Genomic DNA, 23983 nt, shown 5'->3' with positions numbered 1-23983 from the left:
TCCCAGGGTCATGTGATCACCATTTGTGACCTTCCCAGCCGGCTTCCGGCAAGCAAAATCAGTAGGGAACTATGTGGTTTCCTTAACGGTTGTGTGATTCATTTAATGACCATGGTGATTTGCTTAATGACCACCACAAAAATGTTGTGAAATTGGGTGTGGTCATGTGATACCTTGCTTAACAACCACGCCATTTAACGACAAATTTTCCAGTCCCTATTGTGGTCATTAATCAAGGATTATCTGTACAGTCAACCCTCAAGATCGATTACCTACGCTCAGTGGAGAAGTACCATCAGACAGTATGCTAGAAGATGCTAATAGAGCTCTCACAACAATTCCTACTACCACTATAATTCAAACTAGTGAACTGGTATATGCTACAGCGGCTGTAATCCTGGAGATGCTTGGCTACACAGTCAAGAAGAACAGCAGTATATACCCCCCAGAAAATGAGAGTGGAGGCTAAGATCAAGGCAACTTGAAGAAAAGTCAGTCGGCTGGTGGAACTACAGAAGGGTGTGGAGATTAAGGATAAGACTCGGCTACTGAAAAAATACAAGGGCCTGACTCCATCTGAAGCCCTAGAGACTGCTAAACAAAGACTCAAAGCACTGGCTACCAGGCTAAGGAGATACACTAGAGAAGCAGAGGCCAAGAAGATATATGCCCTGTTCTCCAAAGAACCATCCAAAGTGTACTCCCAACTACAGTGCAACCACACAGTAACAGCAGAGCCACCAACAGCAGAAACTGAACAGTACTGGAAGAACATATGGGAGAAGAAAAGGCACATAACACTAGTGCAAAATGGCTGCAGGACTTGAAAGCAGACCACAGCAATCTCCCAGAACAGGAACCAGTCTCCATCACAGTAGCAGATATCCAACAGCGGGTCAAGAACATGAAGAGCTGGACAGCACCTGCCCTGGACATGATCCACACCTACTGGCTAAAGAAACTAACAGCACTGCATAAATGCCTAGCAGCACAGATGAACCAGCTGCTAACAGCAGGCTCCTACCCAGACTGGCTAACACAAGGAAGGAAAGTGCTGATCATAAAAGACCCCCACAAGGGAACAGCATTGTCCAACTACTGGGTAATAATCTGCCTCCCCACAACATGGAAAGTCCTATCAGATATCATAGCTGCCAAGATACAGGACCATATGGGCCAGTACATGAACACAGCTCAGAAGGGCATTGGGAACAACACCAGAGGCTCAAAACACCAGTTGCTCATAGAGACTCAAGTTCTAGACAGACCAATCTGAGCACAGCCAGGATTCACTACAGGAAAGCCTACGATTCAATGCCACACATGGATCTGTGAATGCCTGGCACTATACAAAGTCAACAGGACACTAAGGACCTTCCTCAAGAACTCAATGGGACTGTGGAAGACAACACTGGAAGTCAACTCAAGACAGCTCACACAGATGGCTATCAAGTGCAGTATATACCAAGGTGATGCCCTGTCCCTGCTGCTGTTCTGCATAGGCTTGAATCCCCTCAGTCAGATAATCACAAGGACTGGATACGGATACAAGTTCAAGAGTGGAACTACCATCAGCCACCTCCTCTACATGGATGACATCAAGCTGTATGCTATGAGTGAATGAAACATCGATTCGCTGATCCACCTGACACAGATCTACAGTGAGGACACTGGGATGTCATTCGGACTGGAGAAGTGTGGCCGGATGGCAGTAAAGAGAGGGAAGGTAGCTAAGACTGATGGGGTGGAACTACCAGCGGGCCACATAGCAGACATATAGACCAGCTACAAGTACCTTGGTATCCCACAGTTGCATGGGAACGACAATGAAGAGGCAAGAAAGACAGCAATATCCAAGTACCACCAAAGGATAAGACAGGTCCTGAAGAGCCAGCTCAATGGGAAGAATAAGATCCATGCCATCAAAACATATGCACTGCCAGTCATCATACCCTGCCAGTATAGTGAGCTGGCCAGAGGACATGGATGCTGCCAATGTGAAGACTCAGAAGCTCTTCACAATGTACGGAGGTTTCGACCCCAAGTCCAACACCCAGAGACTGTACACCAGCCAGAAAGAGGGCGGGCCAGGTCTGGTGAGTGTCAAAACCACTGTCCTGAACAAAACCCAGAGCATCCAGGAGTACATCAGCAAGATGGCAGCCAAAGATGAGCTGCTGGGAGAATGCCTGAGGCAGCAGCAGACATGGGATGAAGTTCAAGCAGAGGAAGTGCCACGGCAAGACAAGACCCTGCATGGGATGTACCATCAACAGATAGCTGAGGTGGCTGACATTGGGAAATCCTACCAGTGCAAGAACAGGCACTAAGCACCAGATCCATAGAAGCAGAGATCCATCACACTAGACAGGACCCAAGGTGCAGACTTTGCAGAGAGGCCTCAAGAGACAGTCCAACAGAGTGGGAGGGTGTAAGATGCAGGCAGAAACAGCATACACTGAATGGCACAACCAAGTAGCTGGCATCCTGTACAGGAACATCAGCATAGTGTATGGGATAGACCCTCCCATGTCCAGATGGGAGATTCCACAGAAGGTCATGGAGAATAAAAGGGCTAAGATCCTGTGGGACTTCCAGATCCAGACGGACAGACAGGTACTGGCCAATCAACCAGACATCGTGGTAGTAAACAAGGACCAGAAGATAGCGGTGGTGATAGATGTAATGGTGCCAAGTGACAGCAACGTCAGGAAGAAGGAGTATAAGAAGCTGGAGAAGTACCAGGGCCTGAAGGAAGAACTAGAGAGGATGTGGAAAATAAAGAGCAAAGTGGTCCCAGTGGTGGTAGGAGCACTTGGGGCTGTGACTCCTAAGCTGGGAGAGTGGCTCCAACAGTTCCCAGGAACAACATCAGAGCTCTCTGTCTAGAAGAGTGCAGTGCTAGGAACAGCTAAGATACTATGCAGAACCCTCAGACTCCCAGACTTCTGGTAGAGGACCCGAGATTGAGGAAGACACATACCACCCATAGAGGTAAAAGGGGATTTTTTTTTATCAACAATATTTATCTGAGTTTATTTATTTTCACTAGTTATGAAAGTAAATAAGCCCATTTTAACCTCCATAGTTGTATTTCTTTTCAATACGGGTTACTTTTCTTGAGACAGTTAATTGGAAATAATATTTCCCCAAATAGATAATCCAGTAATACATATGTTTGCTGAACATGAAATGTATCTCAGCAAACTTTAAAAAATCCCAAATCTTCTAGATCAACTATAAATATTAATCTGTATGAAAAGGGAGACAGAGGACCACTGGCAATGGCATATAGCCTGAGAAGTATGGAGTATGGATGGCATTTAATTATTACAGTTGCTAAGAAAGAGAATACTGAGAACATTCTTGCCCAGAAAAGAAGATAAATATTGTATTCACATTAGTAACAGCAAATTCTCTCCAAAAATACCACATGGATAAATGGATAAAGTTTTTAATGAAAGCATAAACTGCATTTGGTATTAATTGTTCTGCCATCCACCAGCTTTTGATAATCCAAGCTATCAACTACAGCAATACATTTTGCCAACCTAAGTGCAAAATTAGAAGACAGAATACACAACTGTCCACTGAGGTATGATCTTAAAGCACATTACCACAGGAGAACCTAGAAGAATGAAGGCCACCAAAAAAATCCACATTACAGTATTTTTCTGCTGATAAAGGTGATGGAGGAAGGCTGTTGCTTAGTAGACCAATAAAACCAGACTGGATGATATTTTCCAAAGGTGATGAAGGGAGGGGTTGGAACTGCATGAGTAAAACTGAATCTACCTGCATGCTGCCTTTGCGATATTCTTCCACAAGAGATGATAGCACGATTAGATAAAGCTTCATTAAAGTGGTAAGCTGAGAGAGTAGTAGCCTTACAGCACTGTGAATACTTTTGTTGGTTGAGAGGGGAGAGAAATTGCTAATTTTCAAATGGTAGGCTATACACTTAAGCACTAGAAAGGGGGAAGCAAACAGGTTAAACAAAAATTGAAGAAAAGGTTCTATAGTAGCAGGACACTGACACAGAATAAGAAAGAAAAATACTAAGATGACCACACAAGCATTCTTACGACATACAATCTTATTTGAAATACACAGAAAGTATTGATGAGAAGTATGGGGGAAGCTGTGCTAAATTCATTCATAAAGTCTGCAACTTCAGTGACAAAATAGTGAAGGGAGGCATGGGGAGCCCGTGCTATAGTCCTTTACAAAGATCACCATCCAACAGTGGCCGTCCCCACTGCTTTGTTAAACTGTAATTCTCCCATCCTACAGTTAGCAGAAAACTTTACTGTATAAAATTTGCTCTCCTCAGTGCTGATCCCCCTTCTGCCTGTGTTCCAATTTACTGCTAATGATGTGGCTCTGATTTTGTGTGTGTAGCACATGACAAGCAAACAGCCCACTTGATTCCTTCAGCTTTACCATCCTCCATCCACCAGTCATGGTACCAAAGCAAGAATGGGCAGGTTTTGACTTTGTTATCATTGAATTCCTTCGTGTGTCTCTTCCCATTTCTGTCATAACTCAAATTAAATAGTTAAAAAACTATATATGTAGATCAGTGTGATGAAGGGAGCTGAATCGCAATTGGCACTTTTACTTAGATTTCTGTCCCCTTCCTTTTTTCTCTTTATATAGGCAACAAATGCCAACTTTCACATTCCTCCATGCTTTGGTTGGGAAGCAAGTCAAGCTCTTGAGGGAGACAATTGCAGAATAGCAATAGAGGAGACTGCCTGGGACTGGAGTGGAGGAGGTGTGATTGCATCAACTTGAAACTGCCAGTAAGCACCACTCTGACCTGACCGCTTCCTGCTCACCTGACCTCACTACCTTCATGGGTGATAAAGTGTAACAAATTTTACACACCTTGCAGCTGCTCTTGGATGATGTCTGCTTAAGGAGGAAACACTATTTTAACACCAGTACGGGTAAGGACTTAAGATGTTTTACTCATGGGCTGGAGATAAAATGAAGGCAACATCATGGCAGAAAAAGGATATTGCCAAGGCATATTTGTACATGGTTAGATGCAAGTGTGGAAAAGTCCTTAGATATTAGCATTCTGACAGGCACTAATTATTGAAAGAAGCACCAACTACCAGTGAAGGAGCAGATGATTGCATCTGCCCTGCGGTTAATCCACAAGAGTGCTATTTGAGGGAGGGCACCTAGTTCTTAGACAACATGTAATATAAACTACTAATCTGCTCAAAAATTCCCAATAGTCATAGAGATGAAGATTACATTTCTGAAAATTGCATGGCTGGAATTATGGCAGAAATCTATTTATTTGGTGTTAGTGGTTAGGAAAAAAAACCCCATGCCCAGAGTCTTTGGAGAAGTGCATAAATAAATAAATAAATAAATAAATAAATAAATAAATAATCAGTCAGTCAGTCAGTCAGTCAGTCAGTCAGTCAGTCAGTCAGTCAATCAATCTCTGGAAAGCAAACTTTTTTCAAATCTTTTTAACAATTTTTTCCCCAAGTAGAACTATGTTTTGGATGTGATATCAGCTTTACTGGGTAAACTAGATATGAATTACAACCAGATGAGCTAATTCTACTTTATTGTAAAGCTACATTGACAGGATCTTGCAAATCTGAAAGTACAATTCTCCCACTCACCCCATCTCCTTTACAGCCCGAGAAGCTAGGGAGGGTCTCTTCTGAGCCTCTTGTCCCACCCACTATCCAGTTGCGGGCTACGCTGCCTCTTATCTGACCTTCCCCTTGGCAGCGTCTCTTTGCAGTCTTCCAAAGTCTTTCCCACATGCCGTTACATGTAATGAAAGATTCCCATCACCCAAAATATATAAACAGTGCTTACTGGGATGTCAAAAGTGAAGGAAACCTCATAAATGTGTTCATGAGATTGCCAGGAACTGAGCTTAATTTTAAGGAGCCTTTATTTCTAAGCAATTACATTTTAAACGAATATACAAATATTTTTACAACTTATAATTTCTGTTAACAGAATACCATAAAACATAATGGTGACAATGGGTTATCATTACTGAACTGTACATTATTCTTCTAAATAATGTACTATCACAATAGGCAACCATTCTCGCCTAAGATTCTAGCTGATGGGTCTACTATTCCATGTCTGCTTATTAATGATTTCTACTTTCCAAGAGTATCACAATCTTGGTTTACTTAGCAACTGTTATAATGAAAACTATGTCATTGTCTCTTTCTTGCACATTTGCATCTCTAAGAGTTCTTACATCTGCTGTTATTTTTTTCATATTCTTCCTAACCAGATTGTTTTTGCTTTTCTTGGCTTTAGATTAAATAAGGTTAAAATTCTGTTTAATGCTCTGTGTATGGTAGTGGGATCATTTTGTATCATTTTATATTGCAGTAATTTTGAAAAGGAATTCTCAGCTATATGTGATACTGCCTTAATGTGTTGCTTTGGCTGTTTAGCCATTTTTTCCATTTAATATTATTTCTCAGCTAAATCATTTCAGTTGTTTTTTTTAGCTGGCTCATTACTTCTGTCATGTTGGGATCTTCTTGCTTTTCCAATTGGCTTGTACTCAAAGTGCTTTGTGGCAAATTGGAAGACTTCTTTCTTTTGGCAGTAATGAATTCCATTACATAATATTTAATATATTTTTACTGAACATCTGCTTTTCTATGTACACCATAAATATCACTATCAATAGAGATTGATTAATTATTACCTTGGTGATGTTGGAAGCATCAAGTGTACATGCCACCCTTTGACAATATCACCCTCCCCCAACCAGATGCATTTTAATCCACTTTATTATTAACATCACCTCATAGCACAAATCTCTTGAAATTCAGAGCCCACAGATTTTCAGAGATACATTGGAAGGGATAGTAAGATGTTAGGTGGCATTTGCTTTCAATTCTAAATCCAGAGGGGGTCTTCCTAAACAGCTTACTGCTCACCAATATTGACTAAAGATATGATGGTTTTTAGCATTCAAAGTTCCCCATTCCTGCTGCTCATAGTCAAAAAACACATCCATTGTCAAATTTAAAACTTGAATATCATGAATTCAAAAACATAATTACAAGTTACTTAGAGAAGGGTGCTAAAAGAGACAGCTGTTAGGAAGAAAGAGCTGCATGTTATGAAAGAGATCCTTGTATGCTGGCTGTCAGAGGCTTTAAGATGCTGGCTGAACTGAATTAGCCTCAGTGTGACATCAGGATAAAAGCTAGAGAGTTCTTTTGGTCAGCAGGATACACATTATAAGATCACTGTTCTCACTTTAGCGAACTATCCTGAATACCTCCTGGTCCATCAGCCAGCCGCCAAGACTCTTTACCTTTGCCTGCAAGCACTGAGAACAGGTTTTGGAAAAGCAGGCTTACACCAGCATTTACAGGTCATCTCCTACATTATTTGAGACTATGTACTATTTACAATCCACCCCAGTAATATTCACATGCATTATGAAAAAAGCATATATGGCTCCAAATTTAAAGTGAGCTTTGGATTTCTATCAGAGTGCTATTTAGATTTTTGTCCAGAAATTAGCACTACTTAAATTAATTAAGTCAGAAGTCAACAAAATTAATATGTAACTTACATTTAAATTATGATGATTCTCTAAATGGAATAAATGACATTACAAAGTATGAGGAAATACTTCTCATGAACATTAAAAAAGATTGCTTAGAAAAGGATGGTAACATTTTGGTGGCAGGAAACACCATTTATCCTCTTCTGGGTCACAAGCGTACAAGACAATGATGCAAAATGAGCTGGGTGGTATCACATGTATGGGCGGGGAGGAGTTTTTTAAAAGTCTTTTTCTTTTTTGGAGGGATACAGACCTTTTCGTTTGTTTATAAAACTGTGCTATTTGAGGACTTCAGTTACCATTTTTGTAATATTGCTGCAACATCAACTTTCCACCACTGTAATCAAAAAGGATTTCAAGGCCTGCAAAAAGGAGGTATCATTGGGGACTCCTGCAAGAAAGGCAGGATTTAAATATAACAAATAAAAGTTAATGTAATGTATGCCCTATTTTCACTTTATATAAATATTCTATTACCATGGCTTGTTAAATAAAAGCTTTAATAAAAATTACGATGTATTATTTGACATCTCTGAGGTCTAGCTGTAAGAATGCTATTACTGAAACTTTCAAATATGTTTGTGAATATATAATCTGTCATGGTCAGCCTACAATTCTGAATATTCCTATATAATTTCCCTATTTACAGACTATTCCAAACAATACAGAGTCTTTTTTCAAAACTTGGGCCAATCTATATTAGAGTTTTCCTATTACTGCTTACTCACATGCTATATGTTGCATCTTTAAGTCTTTCATGAATTCTACCTCTATATTCTCCTATTCTGCAAAGCCATTTTATTGGTGTTTTGTTTGCTGCAAATTCCTGCCTAATTATTTTAGGATGGAAAAGTGGCGTGCCATAGGTAATTGCTATAATACACTGGGTTTTCTTCTGTTTTTGCCTATCACTTCAGATGGGGAGAGGGCAGTGGTAGTGTATCTTGAGTGTAGGCTATCAATATTTGTTGCAGGCTATCTGGATGGATTAGGACTGTTCCTAGTCAAACCAACCAGCAAAACTAGCTATAAATTAAAAAATCTATTTAGATTAATATTAAGCTTTATCTGAAACCTTCTAGATTAATGTCCGACTTCTGTCTTTGCAGTCTAGATTGGAAACAGTTAATTCAAGGAACAAGAATCTAACTAACAAGGATCTCTGACTAACTATATTTATTAAAAAGATGGTTATGGTTATGACACAACATTTCCAGTGAATAAATTACTTTCAAATAAAATATTGTCAGTCATTTGAGGTAGGCAATATCAAGTAACAGATGCAGTAGAGATTCCAGGAATGTTTTTTTTATTGTTGCAAGACAGAATAACAGAATCTTGAAAACCTGTCAGTTTTTCTCTACTCCATCTTATACCAAGCATAAGCAGGGAGGGTGGAATTATGAGTTTGTTTCTCATAGTTTCCTCTTTCTCAGGACTGAATAATCTTTTCTGAAACTCCTCCCTTACTAGTTCAATAATTACTTTTCCCCTCCCACATTCAGGTTTACAGTCTTTCACAAATACCCATATTTAGGCAATTTTGGGTAGCAAAACTCTTGCCCATTTCCTCCCAATTCTTCTATGTAGAAGTCTGGAAGCCTGGCTCTTTTGTGGAGGAGAGGCAGTCTGCATCTTTCCCTTATTTTGATTTGTCATTTCTATCAGTGCAATAAGTAACTCTCACACCTACTGTATCAAGTTGGGTGTTATTGCTGCTATGCAGCACCTGAAAGTAATTTAAGTATTAATAATATAAGTAGTTCTATAAAAAGGATCTCTCTTCTCAAATACTTCCCTTGGGTTCTTATTCAACAATTTAGCACCATATTTGGTTTGGAAAATATCTCATGTACCTTGCAAACTTCCATTTTGGTTTAAGGAATGAACTATTAATTAAAAATTAGTTGATTTCAACATAATATCTTTGCAGTTATCTTCTATGGCAGGTTCAGTATGTTCCACCAAAACTTTGGGTACATTCCCCAAGATATCTCTAAAACGTATTGCCAAATTGTAAAATTTAATGTTACAGAATGGGAAAACGTTAAATAAAACAAGATTATGTTAATTTGATTCACTTTAAGTGTAAATTAAATTTTTTGTTCAGACCCAACTTTTGAGTAGAATAGCAGGGCAATATTCCAAGAAAGACTAAGAATAGACCTCAGTCCCAAAAAAGTTGGCAGAGAATCCAAAATTTGTCTTGAGAGACACAGAATGGTTCCAGTGTTTGCAGTATGGCACAGCTTCCTTGCATAGATCAAGGACTGAAGAATGCATTACTCTGTTAACAGGAAGGCTGTACAAGGGGAAAGAAAAACCACTATGTGTTGAGTGGAGGATCTAGGCCAAGATAGGCAACAGGGTATTATCAAGATGCTCTGAACTTCAATTTTCATAATCATTTGCCATTGCCCATGCTGGATATAGTTGATAAGGGTGATGTAGGACATGGCTAATCTTTGATTTAACATATGCCAAAGGAAAGAGATGTTTACACTGATTCTGAAAAAGATTTTTGTAAGAGTAAAAAATTAATACTTCTCAAATTCTTTTCTCAGATAGATATGATGGTTGATCTCATTCTAATGATATAGAGAGAAAATTGTATCACTCTGATTTATTTCTTTCTGTTATCAATTATTGTTTATATTGGCTGACATAACATAGCTTGAATTTCTGAATTGTACAACTCTTATTTTGGAAGGGTACTTTGCTATAAACCCTCCCCCCCCCCATTTTGAGTACGATTGCACGTAAATATCATTAATTATAATTTATACAATTCTTGCCCTGCTTTTCAATAAAGAATGTTCCCAAAATATCAAGGACTGTATAGGCATTCTATTAGGTAGGAAAAGGAGGATTTAAAAAAGTTGGCTGCAGGAGCTAGAATTTTTAGATATTTATGAGACCATTTAAATTTCTGCTTTCTATTGCCAAAATAGCTATTTTAGAATAATTAAAATCTTAAAAATTATTTCCTAAAGAAATATTAATACAAAATTCTTACTATATCATAATATCCACAATGTCATTATTTGCAACTAAACACAGTCTTTATAAAATCTATGAGTACAACCCAAAATGTTAGGTCATGTATTTTACATCTACAGAATTATATTTACTTAAACACAAATTTCTTCTTGACTTTTTGAAATATCTTTTACCTAATACAGTAAGGCTTACTTCTGTATAAATGCAATTAGGTCAGGTACAAGATAATTGGCTAGGTATGTGGAGTCAAAAAAACATTTAGGAAGAAGGCAGTAGCAAACCACACTTCTAATGCTACCAAGAAAACTGCATGGATGTAGTCACCAAGAATTGAGCTCAACTCAAGGGATTTTTTATTTATAAACTTCTAGAGCTTTGCAAACCAAAAGTCAATGGCTAGATAGTTTGACCCTATCAGATGGAAAGAAATGTCAACATTTTAGACAGAGTCTTAAGAATTCTATTAATGCAGGACAGGATTAGCCGTCTTGCACTACATTCAGGGTTTATTTTAAAAAGAGGCACATACATTTTACAAACTATTAACTTTGTATCCATCTGATGTCAAGGTTCTTTTGCCAGAGACGTTACCCAATTACTATAATATTTGTTTCTTGTCCTGAATGTTTTTAAAAATATATTTTATTATAAATATAAATGTATTTTAATTATTATAAAAAAATCTTTGAGATACAAGAACAAGGTTTATTTACACTGTCATGGTCTCCAGAAGTTTAGAAACCACTGTTGAAAGCATCTGATAATGTTACAGAAATTCTTCATCATCCTGATGGCATTACATAAACAATATTAAAACTACAGCAGCAAAAATGTAACCGATCTACCTTTTCATGCAAACAAGTGACTATGAATCAATTTCTTTCATCTTTTCAAAAATGTAGCATCTGCTTCCAGAGTGTGGCCAGCAGTTTTACTAAGCAAATACTGGTAGTCCTCATTTAGTGACCACAATTGGGACTGGCAACTCTGTCACTAAGCAAAGCGATCATTAAGTGGGAAATCATGTGACTGGAACTGTGCTTTCCAGCTTGAAACTGACAAGACTAATCAGTTTCACACCTTCCACTTTTGTTTGCCTCCTAGGACTCCCCACTTTGGAATGCTCACCCCAGCCCTGGGATAATTAACAACAAAGGAATTAATGCTTGTATTTACATTAATTGGAGAGGAAGAGATTACAAGAGAGTAAAAGACACACAATGAGAATACACATTGAAAGCAATGCGCTGGCACCAGCAGCTGTAAGCACACTACGCAAACAGCCCAGTGCATTCCTCATTGTGTGCCTACTCACTATCTTGTAATCCTTTCCTCTCCAATCTCTCTGCTCTATGGGGGGGAAGAACGGGTCAGGCACAAGAGAGATTGCCTACAGAAATTGCTTGGGTTTTTTTCTCCCTCTGCAGAGAGGAGAGATTGGAGAGGAAGAGATTACAAGAGAATAAGCAAGCATACAATGGGGAATACACCAGGCTGTTTGCGTAGCTGCTGGCACCAGCACATTGTTTTCAATGTATTTCTCATTGTGCACCTGCTTACTCTCTTGTAACCCCTTCCTCTCCAATCTCTCTGCTCTACAAGGTGGGGAGGGGAAGAAAAACAACAGGTCAGCCACAGGACAATGTGTACTAACTGTAATACTGATGACGTGACTGAGAGACAGCACCATTGTAACTTTGAATGGTCACTGAACGAGGCAGTTGGTAAGTGAGGACTACCTGTAGTAATCATCTGAAAACAATCATACAATTTTGCTCACTAAAAACACAACTTTCAACAATAATGTGAGAGTTTTATCCTAGCAATGGAAGTTTCCTATCCAGAACTCTCAGCCTGGATAGTTCATCTCATACTTGCTTTTCTGGCTAAGCATATTTGGTCAACTGGCCAATTTCTTATTTCTCAAAATGCCAATTCAATCACACATATCCTACAACATTGTCAAATTAATTTTCAGCTTGTCTGATTAGTTGAGATGGGAATTTTATTATGCCATCTCAGGTGCATGGCAAACCTGTGTATGATCAGGATTCTGAAAGAAGTACCTTTGCAACAGTTACCTCTGCCTATAAACCTATGACAATTTCGTATGCAATTTCCTATGCAAAATGTCAGGGATACACCATAATATAATGCTGAAAGGAGAGCGTTCATTCAGGACATAATAAACCAAGTGTCAAAAATAAAATAAATGTGATCTTTGATCCAATTTCCAGGTGCGCCACATACTGAACTGTAAGTATCAACTTTCAGCTAAAAAAAGAATGGTTTTCAGCCATTCTGGCTGTGAAGGTAAACTTGAAAATGTGTGAGTGAGACCTAATGAAATTTCACAGCTTCTTAGGAAGCATGTTTTTCAGTGCTCTGCATATTTCTCTTTCTTTCTTCATGACCAACAGGAGCTAACAAAGTTGGCAAAAAAATAGGCCAACAGAAAGACATTTATATAATTTTTAAAATTCAGCTATTCCTGACCTACCATTTGGAAAATATTTGAGCAGACATTCATTTTTCTTACATGCAAATAAAAATATTCATGGGTGGATACCTAGCCCATAATTAAATACCATGGAAGCAATAATCATAGCAGATATAAAAATATTAGAGAGATCAGGATTAATAATACCCAGTTTTTAACATCCAAAATTAATATCTAATACATTCCACACAATATTCACCATAATAATGAATTACTGTGGGGAAAACTGCATTTTCACCATGAAAAAAGGATATGTTCACAATAAAGTAATCCAGCTTGATGGAACATACAGAAAAATAAAGTTTACAGAGCTCCAAGGAAATGGTGCACAAAAACTAAAATTCAAAAGCCAGAACTCTCCAATGGGCAGAATTCTTCCACCATGCAGAGATTTGATTCTGTATTTACTATCACAATAATATATGATGAATATTATTATTTATACAATAAATAATTATTGTATTTCTGCACCTCCTAAATATCTTCTAACACCAAACCTTTTAGATTAAGGGTACATTTCCTTGCTTCATTATAGACAGTTGTTAGGAGACAATACATAGGCAGTGTTGTAGCATGTGGTGTCAATTCAGTGCAGCCAAGAGATATGTCCAAACGAGGTTTTCATTCTGCAATTACTTCAACTGAAATAAAAAATCTGTAACCTATGTTTTCCCACCACTTATTTAGCTTTTTACACACACTGACACATGTTAAAGAGGAATTTATGGGATGCATGGACCATGTTGAGTCCTTGGGGTTCTCTAAGCTTGGTTGTTTTCTTGCAAACATTTTGTTGCCGGCTGGATAACATCTTCAGAGCTACAGTGGGGCAAAAAAGTATTTAGTCAGCCACCAATTGTGCAAGTTCTCCCACTTAAAAAGATGAGTTGTTGTTTAGTCATTAAGTCGTGTCCGACTCTTCGTGACCCCATGAACCATATCATAAAAAGATGAGAGAGGCCTGTAATTTTCATCATAGGTATACCTCAACTGTGAGAGACAAAATGGGGGAAAAAATCCAGAAAATCACACTGTCTGATTTTTAAAGAATTTATTTGCAAATCATGGTGGAAAATAAGTATTTGGTCAATATCAAAAGTTCATCTTAATACTTTGTTATATATCCTTTGTTGGCAATGACAGAGGTCAAACGTTTTCTGTAAGTCTTCACAAGGTTTTCACACACTGTTGCTGGTATTTTGGCCCATTCCTCCATGCAGATCTCCTCTAGAGCAGTGATGTTTTGGGGCTGTCGCTGGGCAACACGGACTTTCAACTCCCTCCAAAGGTTTTCCATGGGGTTGAGATCTGGAGACTGGCTAGGCCACTCCAGGACCTTGAAATGCTTCTTACGAAGCCACTCCTTTGTTGCCTGGGCAGTGTGTTTGGGATCATTGTCATGCTGAAAGACCCAGCCATGTTTCATCTTCAATGCCCTTGCTGATGGAAGGAGGTGTTCACTCAAAATCTCACCATACATGGCCCCATTCATTCTTTCCTTTACACGGATCAGTCGTCCTGGTCCCTTTGCAGAAAAACAGCCCCAAAGCATGATGTTTCCACCCCCATGCTTCACAGTAGGTATGGTGTTCTTTGGATGCAACTCAGCATTCTCTCTCCTCCAAACACGACGAGTTGGGTTTAGACCAAAACGTTCTACTTTGGTTTCATCTGACCATATGACATTCTCCCAATCCTCTTCTGGATCATCCAAATGCTCTCTAGCAAACTTCAGACGGGCCCGGACATGTACTGGCTTAAGCAGGGGGACACGTCTGGCACTGCAGGATTTGAGTCCCTGGCGGCGTAGTGTGTTACTGATGGTAGCCTTTGTTACTTTGGTCCCAGCTCTCTGCAGGTCATTCACTAGGTCCCCCCGTGTGGTTCTGGGATTTTTGCTCACCATTCTTGTGATCATTTTGACCCCACGGGGTGAGATCTTGCATGGAGCCCCAGATCGAGGGAGATTATCAGTGGTCTTGTATGTCTTCCATTTTCTAATTATTGCTCCCACAGTTGATTTCTTCACACCAAGCTGCTTGCCTATTGCAGATTCAGTCTTCCCAGCCTGGTGCAGGTCTACAATTTTGTTTCTGGTGTCCTTCGACAGCTCTTTGGTCTTGGCCATAGTGGAGTTTGGAGTGTGACTGTTTGAGGTTGTGGACAGGTGTCTTCTATACTGATAACAAGGTCAAACAGGTGCCATTACTACAGGTAACGAGTGGAGGACAGAGGAGCCTCTTAAAGAAGTAGTTACAAGTCTGTGAGAGCCAGACATCTTGCTTGTTTGTAGGTGACCAAATACTTATTTTCCACCATGATTTGCAAATAAATTCTTTAAAAATCAGACAATGTGATTTTCTGGATTTTTTTTCTCATTTTGTCTCTCATAGTTGAGGTATACCTATGATGAAAATTACAGGCCTCTCTCATCTTTTTAAGTGGGAGAACTTGCACAATTGGTGGCTGACTAAATACTTTTTTGCCCCACTGTAGCACTGAAGATGTTACCCAGCCGGGTAACGAAACGTTTGCAAGAAAACAACCAAGCTCAGAAAACCCCAAGGACTCCACAGTTCAATCCTGAGCTATATATATTCTCTTCTATTGGTATGGACAATGTCTTTTAATTAGTAGTTCTAAGACTGCTAGGTAAAAACACTCCCAGATTAGCCCTCCATCCCAAAGGTAGAGCACACTGCATCTTTTGCAGACTTCCTTCTACAAGACTTTGTGAGATTTAAGGCATCAGTTCTGCCCCTTAATTCCGCCAAATGAAAGAGAGTCCAAAATATTAGACCCCACTCACATCAGTGCCATCACATCTGTGTATTTTTGGCCCCCCAAAAGGGTACAAAGAGAAAGGGTTGTCCCTAGGTTGAAAAAGCTTAGTCAACCCCATCTGCCAAAGGTATTAACAAAAACGACCACACTTCCAAATACTAGGATATATTTTTTTATCCTGTTCCTGTATATCTTAAATAAACATACTACAGTCACTTTACACATTTCCAGCCTTGAATCAATTATCCACAGCAGAAAAATCACATTTGGACCTTTCTCTGATTTTGTTCTTGACTTGACAATTCTTTCATTTTCATCTCAGTGTCCTATCTGGACTCTGGCTTAACTATGGAACAAGAAATAAAGCCTTATGGAGCCTGCCATTATGTAGCAACTAGACTTACCTGTGGCTTCACAGTCTTCCAAAGCAGCATCTGAATCTTGATGAATGAACAGGGATAACAAATTGGTACCCTCTTTATGACTACACATCTCAGTCACTTTCCCCTCTCTATTCATTGCTTCTAGTTTCTCTGAAGAATTTGGGACAGCCTCTTTGAGATCAATCCCCCCTTCCTTCGATGCCCCCAACAAAGCTGTACTCTCAAGAGATGTTTTTGCATCTTTAAAAAAAGCAGGTATTCTCGCTTCACCTTGGGGATACTCAAGGGCAATAAGATCCTCTTTGTTTGACACAAGGGTCATTGGCACAGCTTTTTCTTGATCATCCTCACGCTCTTTCTGCTGTTCTGATAAAGCAGTGGAAACCGATTTCTCCATTCCTTGTGGATTCCGCTGTGTCAATTTCACAAACCAAACATCAAGGCTTTGGTGGATTTGCAACAATTACTGCCAGACAACCTATAATAAAAAAGGTATCATAATGTCTCATGTTTAGAATTATTTAGAAGGATGAATTTCACACAAGTCCTTTTTCAGATATGTTGATTGAGATTTAATGTACCTATTACAAATATTCATTATGTGATTCAGAACAAATGCCTTTTATCTAGGGGCAGAGATAGTTTCTGGAGTAGAACAAAGCAATTTTGTTCAATAGAATTGAATAATATACAGAAAGTCAAACATGTTTTATTTACAGCCTTGTTTTGTCTGTAAGACAGTTTAACTCATAGATGCCAATCTGCAACAGGGGTATCACAGGCTGCAGAAGGAAATTGAAATATGGCTGGAGTAAACCAAGAAAGTCTGCGATTTCAAGCATCAAGCTAGCATCCATACTGCCCCATTTGGGGGGGGGGCATATTTGAGAAAAACCACTTTAATATGTACTGCAGAAGACAAGGATATGACATACATATTCCGCAGACTAGAGTCTGTTAGAGTTGTACAATGTTAGAGTGCTTTCAACTTGACTTGTAACACATTGGTCACAAAGACTCTCCATAGTGAATAAAACAGTATTTTAAAACATATAATTAGTGAAAAGCATGTCTCAGCTGCATTTTATGTATTGCAGGATAATTCTTCAAGTCACATTCTGAAATAAAAGTATAATATAAAGCTGATATGACATGCACAAAGAACAAAATAAAATGATCCACAAAAAGATAGTTGTCTGTATGGGAAGGGGAAATAGAAAAACAAAAGCGCTAGCTATCATAACACTCTCAAACAGGAGTGATACTATGCAGGAAGCTCTTACCTCTTGGTCACTAAAACTTACGAGCAATCTTTATTACAGATACAGAACAATCAGCATTCCATTCAGCCGTGTTATATAAGTATGAAATATACAATTGCAATCTATGTACAGTTCCATAAAATGCATTTCCGAAAAGGAAAACACTACAGTTTTCTAACTACCTACACACAGGATTTATATTGAATTTACTGAATTACACAGATGAGGATAAATTATGGCAGTGAAACCAGTATAAAACTGACAATTCTCAAATACTATGTTATGCATATTTTAACATTTCAATCTATTTGTCTATCAAATTCAAAACCAATTAAACATCAAAGGGATTAATTCTTTACTATTTATTTATTTATATACAGCACTTACTACAACATAAATCAGCAAAAAGAAAACAGAACCACGGGGGGGGGGGGGGGAATACTGGTGATTTTAAAAGTTCTTTAACTCAATTTTAAAAGACTTCTTGAAGGGCTTCAGAGAATTAGGTTTACCACCTGACACCAAAGGGACCACAAAATAACTACCAGACAAGCTTCTTTAGGAAAGGCATTCTATACTCAGGATGTCAGAACTCCAGTAACCATCTGCCAGTCCCTACATGGCAGGAGATACCTTGAGCAATCTTGCTGACTATATGACCTTCATGTAGTTTTGCTATGACTTCTATTATCTTTTTGCCCAAATACACTAACTGCCTATGTGACATAATTTCTTCCTGTATAAATTCTTCTTTCAAAGTAAATTAAAAATGGCTAAGATTACACATAAGTAACTTTTTTTTTAGTAAAAAATCCATGTCTATATATAATTTGGAATTACAAGATGTCTTACACAAGAGTCTCCAACCTTTTTGGCCTGTGAACCCACTGAATTTTTGAGGATGTATGGCTGGGTACTATCACAAAATGCCTGCCATGAACTGTGGCTAATAATAAATTTAGTACTGAAACAAAATATTCATTTTTAGAAAGGAAAGCAGGTAAAATTAAAATACAAGCACATTATTTTAATCTCAAGTTTCCTGCACCAGTTCTCAAAAAGGTTAGCCAATTTCCTAAAATTATCTCTAAAAAAATATTCTAAAAATAATTTTCTTAAATACAGTGGTACCTCGGGATACGAACTTAATCCGTTCCGTGACTCTGGTTGCAACTCGAGTTGGTCTCAAGTCGAGGTAAAGTTTCCCATAGGGTTCAATGTAAATCCGGTTAATCTGTTCCTCCCTCCACCCGAATTTGGTCGCAACCCGAGGCAATTTTCTCTTCAGAGCCTTACTCCCGCCAAGCCTGCTCTGCATTTTCTTTGGGGCCATGCTGACACGCACAGCAAAAACCTTCGCAAAACACCGCAAAACACACCACAAGCCTCACCAAACGTCTCCTTGCTACCGCGACCTCGCCCACAGGAAGCCACGACCGCGTGGCAGCAGGGAAAACGGCCGCGGATCCGGTTCGTAACTAGAGGCGAGTTCATAACCCGAGGTAAATTTTTCCTGCCAAAGCTGGTCGTAACCCGAAACGTCCGTTAGTAGAGGCGTTCGTATCCCGAGGTACCACTGTACAAGAATAACTTTGAAATTATTTCCTTTCAAATACAAAAATCAGCAAACTCCACATTGCAAATATAATTACTCTCTCACAATCATGCTCAATAATAAATAAAGGGAGACAGACTTGGTTCACATCATAGTTTCATCATGATTTCCTACATAAATGACAATTGGCTATGTTCACATAACTAAGCCATTAACAATAGTTTATAAACCACAGGACTGACTCCATTCTAAGCCAGTCCTCTCCCAGCCACATTATCACTAGTCACTATCTTTCTGTTTCCAAGACATTACACATATACATTCTCTTCCTCTGTCATACAAATAACCATGCATCCCACTCCTTAATCATACATACTGTATATAGACATACATCTCTTCCTCTTCTTGCATTCTGTAAGACTGATTCCCCCTCATTGAGTCAACCCTCCAATTTCCTATCCCAGGCTCTACTAATCTCTTCTCTTTTGTTGGCTTTCCCTACCTTCTCACTGCCAGGATAGAATGGACTAAGGCTTAGGCCATCCCTTTGATTTTCAAGCATACCTAGTTGCAGCAAGTCTCTTCCCAATTTGGCTGGTTGGAAAGCAGAAGAACTGGCCTCCAACTGGTCCACCCTATTCCTATGGATACAGATTAAAATTGCATTTACCTTGTTTGCAGCCATATCACTCTTCTGGCTCATATTCAATTTGTAATCTACCATTCAACATATTTTTTCTTAAGTACCATTTCCAAGCCAGGAATTCCCTATGTGTGTTTGTGTGCAGGAAGTTACAAAAAGAAGAGAGAAAAAAATGCTTCTACTCTTCTATCAACATAAGAAGTCCACTAATGGGGCACTTTCACCAACAGAAGCAAACCCAGCATTCTAGCCATTGAGATCATACTTTAAAATATGATACATAGCATTATAATCTAGAATTTTAAGTACAACTTTTTTTTCTCTCAGGTTTCATAATATCTACTTTTTTCTTTGAATTATATATGAAGTATTAAGCTACAGCCTGCAGTGATTTGGTTATAAAAAATGAAAACAGGCAAATTAATTAAAGGCAAATATATTAGTCGTAGACCATTTTACGAGCCCATGTGCATGATATACAAAGTCATGGTTAGCTTGAACCAGACAAAAGGACAAATTCCTGGTTTCCAGTTTTTCTCCCCCTAAATGTTCAAAAGAGAAAAACTGTACAATGGCCTAATCAGAGAGAATCCCCACACATGACTGAGTGTCCTCCACACAGGGGCTATCCACATTTCATACTCATGGAGGTGACAATATTGTTGGGAACTGCAGACATACTAGAGATAGAGGGGCTCCATTTGATTACTCCTGCCTTCCAGTTCTATGTCCAGAGGCCAGATAACATTTTGAATCACGGTTCCAGTAAATAACTTTTAAAACAAGTTGGATGCAAATTGTGATTAAGGTGTTCTGCTTAGCCACAATTGATCTGGTCTGGGATGTCATATTAATTAAGCCACCGTTTAGCAGACTAGGTAAACTATGTGTGCTATCTATTGTATAACACCACATTTGGATGACCAAATTGCTATTAAACAATATAGTAACAGAGAGATTGACAATACATATTGTCACCTCTATTGACAATAGGAGCTGGTTCTACTGGAGTCAGATTGTTCCCTTAAACAGCAAGATCCAGACAATTCATTTGGAGTCAAGGAAAACATGGTTATTTCATTCCAAAACCAATGTCAGCAGAAAAACAACAAATACAGTTACCACTAGGAGGAGGTAGATGTCCATAAGTGAAGTTAAACAAGGCTATGGCTGTCTAAATATGCATACATGGCATGTGAGTAAAAACAGAAGACAACTACCTCACAAACAGTTTCCTCAGGATGTCATACTTGTACTTTTCTTCTAAACAAGCTGTTCTTGAATGACACATTGACCCCCCCACCCAAAGGTCAACAGTCTCTCTAGCATGCCTCCTTACAATCTGTTATGCTGTGGCAGGTGCCTGAATTGACCTTATAAATGTTGTTTAAGTTTGCAAAGATGCTGCATCAGAAAGGCAGTACTCATCAAAATGATGGTGAACTATTATTTAGTTTTTAACATCTTTGCCCTAACCTAACTCCAGCATTCTTCCACTGGGGCCTTTGTGTCAAAGAACTAAGTAAGACAAGCCACCAACTTTTGATAAACCTTATTACGCACAGCATACTGAACATGGTGGATTGATACTCTGCCAGGATTCCCTTGCAGTACATCTTTGACAAGAAAGGCACACTTGCTCATGAAGGAAATTATTCTGGCAAGTGCTGAGTAATTAATTTATCTCAGGTAGCAGCTGTTAAAAAGCAGGCACCACAATTTGTTATTCCACAGTACCCTTTTACAGGGGCAAATCCAAAAATGTGAGACAGAAACCCTATCATTTGCTTCTCGTGTAATGAAAAATACACATGCAAAAACAGAATGGCATTATTAACGTAATTTCCCAAACCCACAGCAGTCCGCATATTAAGGCTGGATTTACACATTCTGCTAAGCCATGTTTTCTTAAATAAACTATAATAGCTGGATTCACACAACACACTAAGCAAAAACCAAACAAATCACTTTTATGTATTAACATAGTGCAAAACCAATTAAAAATATTATAGTTTGAATAACCTTATTTGGACAGTTTTCAAAATAATCCACACAAAATACTGGAATTGTAAGATGATCATTGCTGTTTAAATAAAACCAATATTTATGCTTGTTTATTCTGAAATTGTGCCATTATATTTACTCTTAGAGAAGTGTACATAAAACTGCAGTGAAGAGGAAGAAAATTGTATTTCTGCTTCCAGAACTTACAGCAAAGTTATACAGATATAACTTCCTCTTAGTAGATTGTCATATATTCCTCTACGTATTTGTTGATATATCAGAATTTTGCAATTGAAAGAGAAAAATCTGTGCAAGAGTTTGACATGTATAAAATGCTATTCATATTTTAAAAAGTAATAGAGCAGTCAGGCCAGGTCTCAGTCCTAAAGAACTTACAATCTGAATTTCAACAATATAGAAGGCGAAGAAAGGACTGACAGAGATAACAAAGAGAAGTGAGGAAAAGAACTGCCAAGAAATGTTTTCAACAAATATTTTCCCCGCTGTGAGTGAAGCAGGGAAGTGAGTGATTATTAGCAAAGATAGGTCATAACTTTTCAGAAGCCCTTGTCTCTGATCTCCTGATTGGCAATGATTTCCAGAAAGGGAAATTTGGTATAACCATCCTTCTTTTGTTTCTTCCACTAATACCACTTAGGGTATGTGCTGCCTATATGCTTACAGAAACATTTCCACATATTTATTATTTTCCTGTAGATGTGAAATAATATACTTACCATCAGCCAACAGATGAAGCACTGTGTTTGAAAATCAGACAATTATTTTAATTGTAAACCAATTGCCATTATTATTATAAAGATGAATGTAATGGAAGAATTCAAAAATGTGTTAATAGCTACTTAATAAAAGACAAATGCATTCATTCTTCTGGCTGTAACCACAAGCTTTGAAATAACCAATACAAATTTAATCAACACCTGCCTGAGCAAATAAGCTGAAAACAAGTATTTTATGTTTAATATAACATTGTTCTTTTGTTGTTGTTTTTTGTTCTTTTGAGTCAATATTGACTCCTGGTTACTGCCTGGACTAGCCCCTGCAATTTTCTTGGCAAGAATTTTGGAAGTGGTTTGCCCTTGCCTTCTTCCTATGGCTGAGAGTGTGTAACTGGCCCACAGTTACCCAGCTACCTTGATGACTAAGGTAGAACTAGAACTCATGATCTCTCAGTTTTTAGCCTAGTGCCTTAACTGCTACATCAAATAGCTCTCACTAATGTAAGATACTTTCCTTTTTAGTTAATTCCTGGGAGATATATACATACACACTTATCAATTTTCAATTATTAGTTAATAGAATTCCCATTACTACATTAATTTCAATAGCACCTTAAGATGAAGAATTCAATAAAGTGACAAACATAGCCAAATACTGTATTGTCGAAGGCTTTCACGGCCAGCATACGATGGCTGGTGTGGGTCTTCCGGGCTGTGTGGCCGTGGTCTTGAAGTCTTGAAGACGTCAAGACCACGGCCACCCAGCCCGGAAGACCCACACCAGCCATAGCCAAATACTACTAGAAGGCAAAAAGGATTTCTCTTAACCAGCCATATGGCAACTTACTTAAGGCAAGTAGCAATTGCTCTGTGTGAACAGTAGAATCACTGTGTTCTGACTCAACTCTGATTGTTATCCTCAGTATTAAAAAATAGTAAATTAGTTTACAACAATTAAAAGCACAATATACTCAACCCAGCAATTATGACAGTGTTAAATCATTGCAGCAGAAATAACATAGTTACAGGAAAGCATATTTAGGAAAGAATTCCTTAACTCCCTTCACTGTTATATAATAAAGCTCATTCTTGAATTACCAGGTGCTCATTTCTGATTACCAAACTATCCCGCAGAGGGCCCTCCCAAGTTGAGTTTAAAATCCAGGGATATTTTGGGATGGGAGAAACCCTTCCCTCAAGGATCTAATCCCAAGCCACGGCTTCTCCCACAATACAAAATTCTTCTTAGTTATTTTAATCTTCTTTGCTCCATTGCAGATATGAAAGTTACTTCCAATGAAATCTGGTACTTTAGTTAAATGTGTATTTCATTTTTAAATTTTGAACCTCACATTCAGTCTAAGGCTATAGTTAGTTGAAGGGCAAGGAGTAAGAGAGATTTGGATCTCCAAAGCTCTTCTTCACATAATACTATTGAGAATATTATAGCAAATCTTTATTTATAGGATGACCCATAAAATGTTATGGTTGGTATTAAGACTTCAGGATTAAGGAAGTTCTGAG

General features: G+C 38.4%; 1 protein-coding gene across 9 annotated transcripts in view; it reads right to left on the bottom strand.

The window, feature by feature from the left end:
* WIZ (WIZ zinc finger) overlaps positions 1–23983 on the bottom strand; it is a 75143-nt gene that overhangs the window by 48590 nt on the left and 2570 nt on the right. For 7 of the 9 annotated variants that reach the window (XM_025168482.2, XM_025168483.2, XM_025168485.2 and 4 more), the window contains exon 2: positions 16280–16736. The exons of 1 other annotated variant lie outside the window; for it this stretch is intronic. In XM_025168482.2, the coding sequence (XP_025024250.1) occupies positions 16280–16655 (376 nt within the window). In that variant the 5' untranslated portion in view covers positions 16656–16736. The remainder of the gene's footprint in view (positions 1–16279; positions 16737–23983) is intronic. One more of the 9 variants, XM_025168481.2, reaches the window with a different exon arrangement.

This window comes from Python bivittatus, unplaced genomic scaffold, assembly GCF_059951505.1.
Source record: "Python bivittatus isolate LINGU-HERP-01145 unplaced genomic scaffold, Pbiv_v1 ctg000080_np1212, whole genome shotgun sequence".
Taxonomy (NCBI): domain Eukaryota; kingdom Metazoa; phylum Chordata; class Lepidosauria; order Squamata; family Pythonidae; genus Python; species Python bivittatus.
The sequence above is the reverse complement of the archived record's forward strand: the minus strand, read 5'-3'. Positions and strand labels throughout refer to the sequence as shown.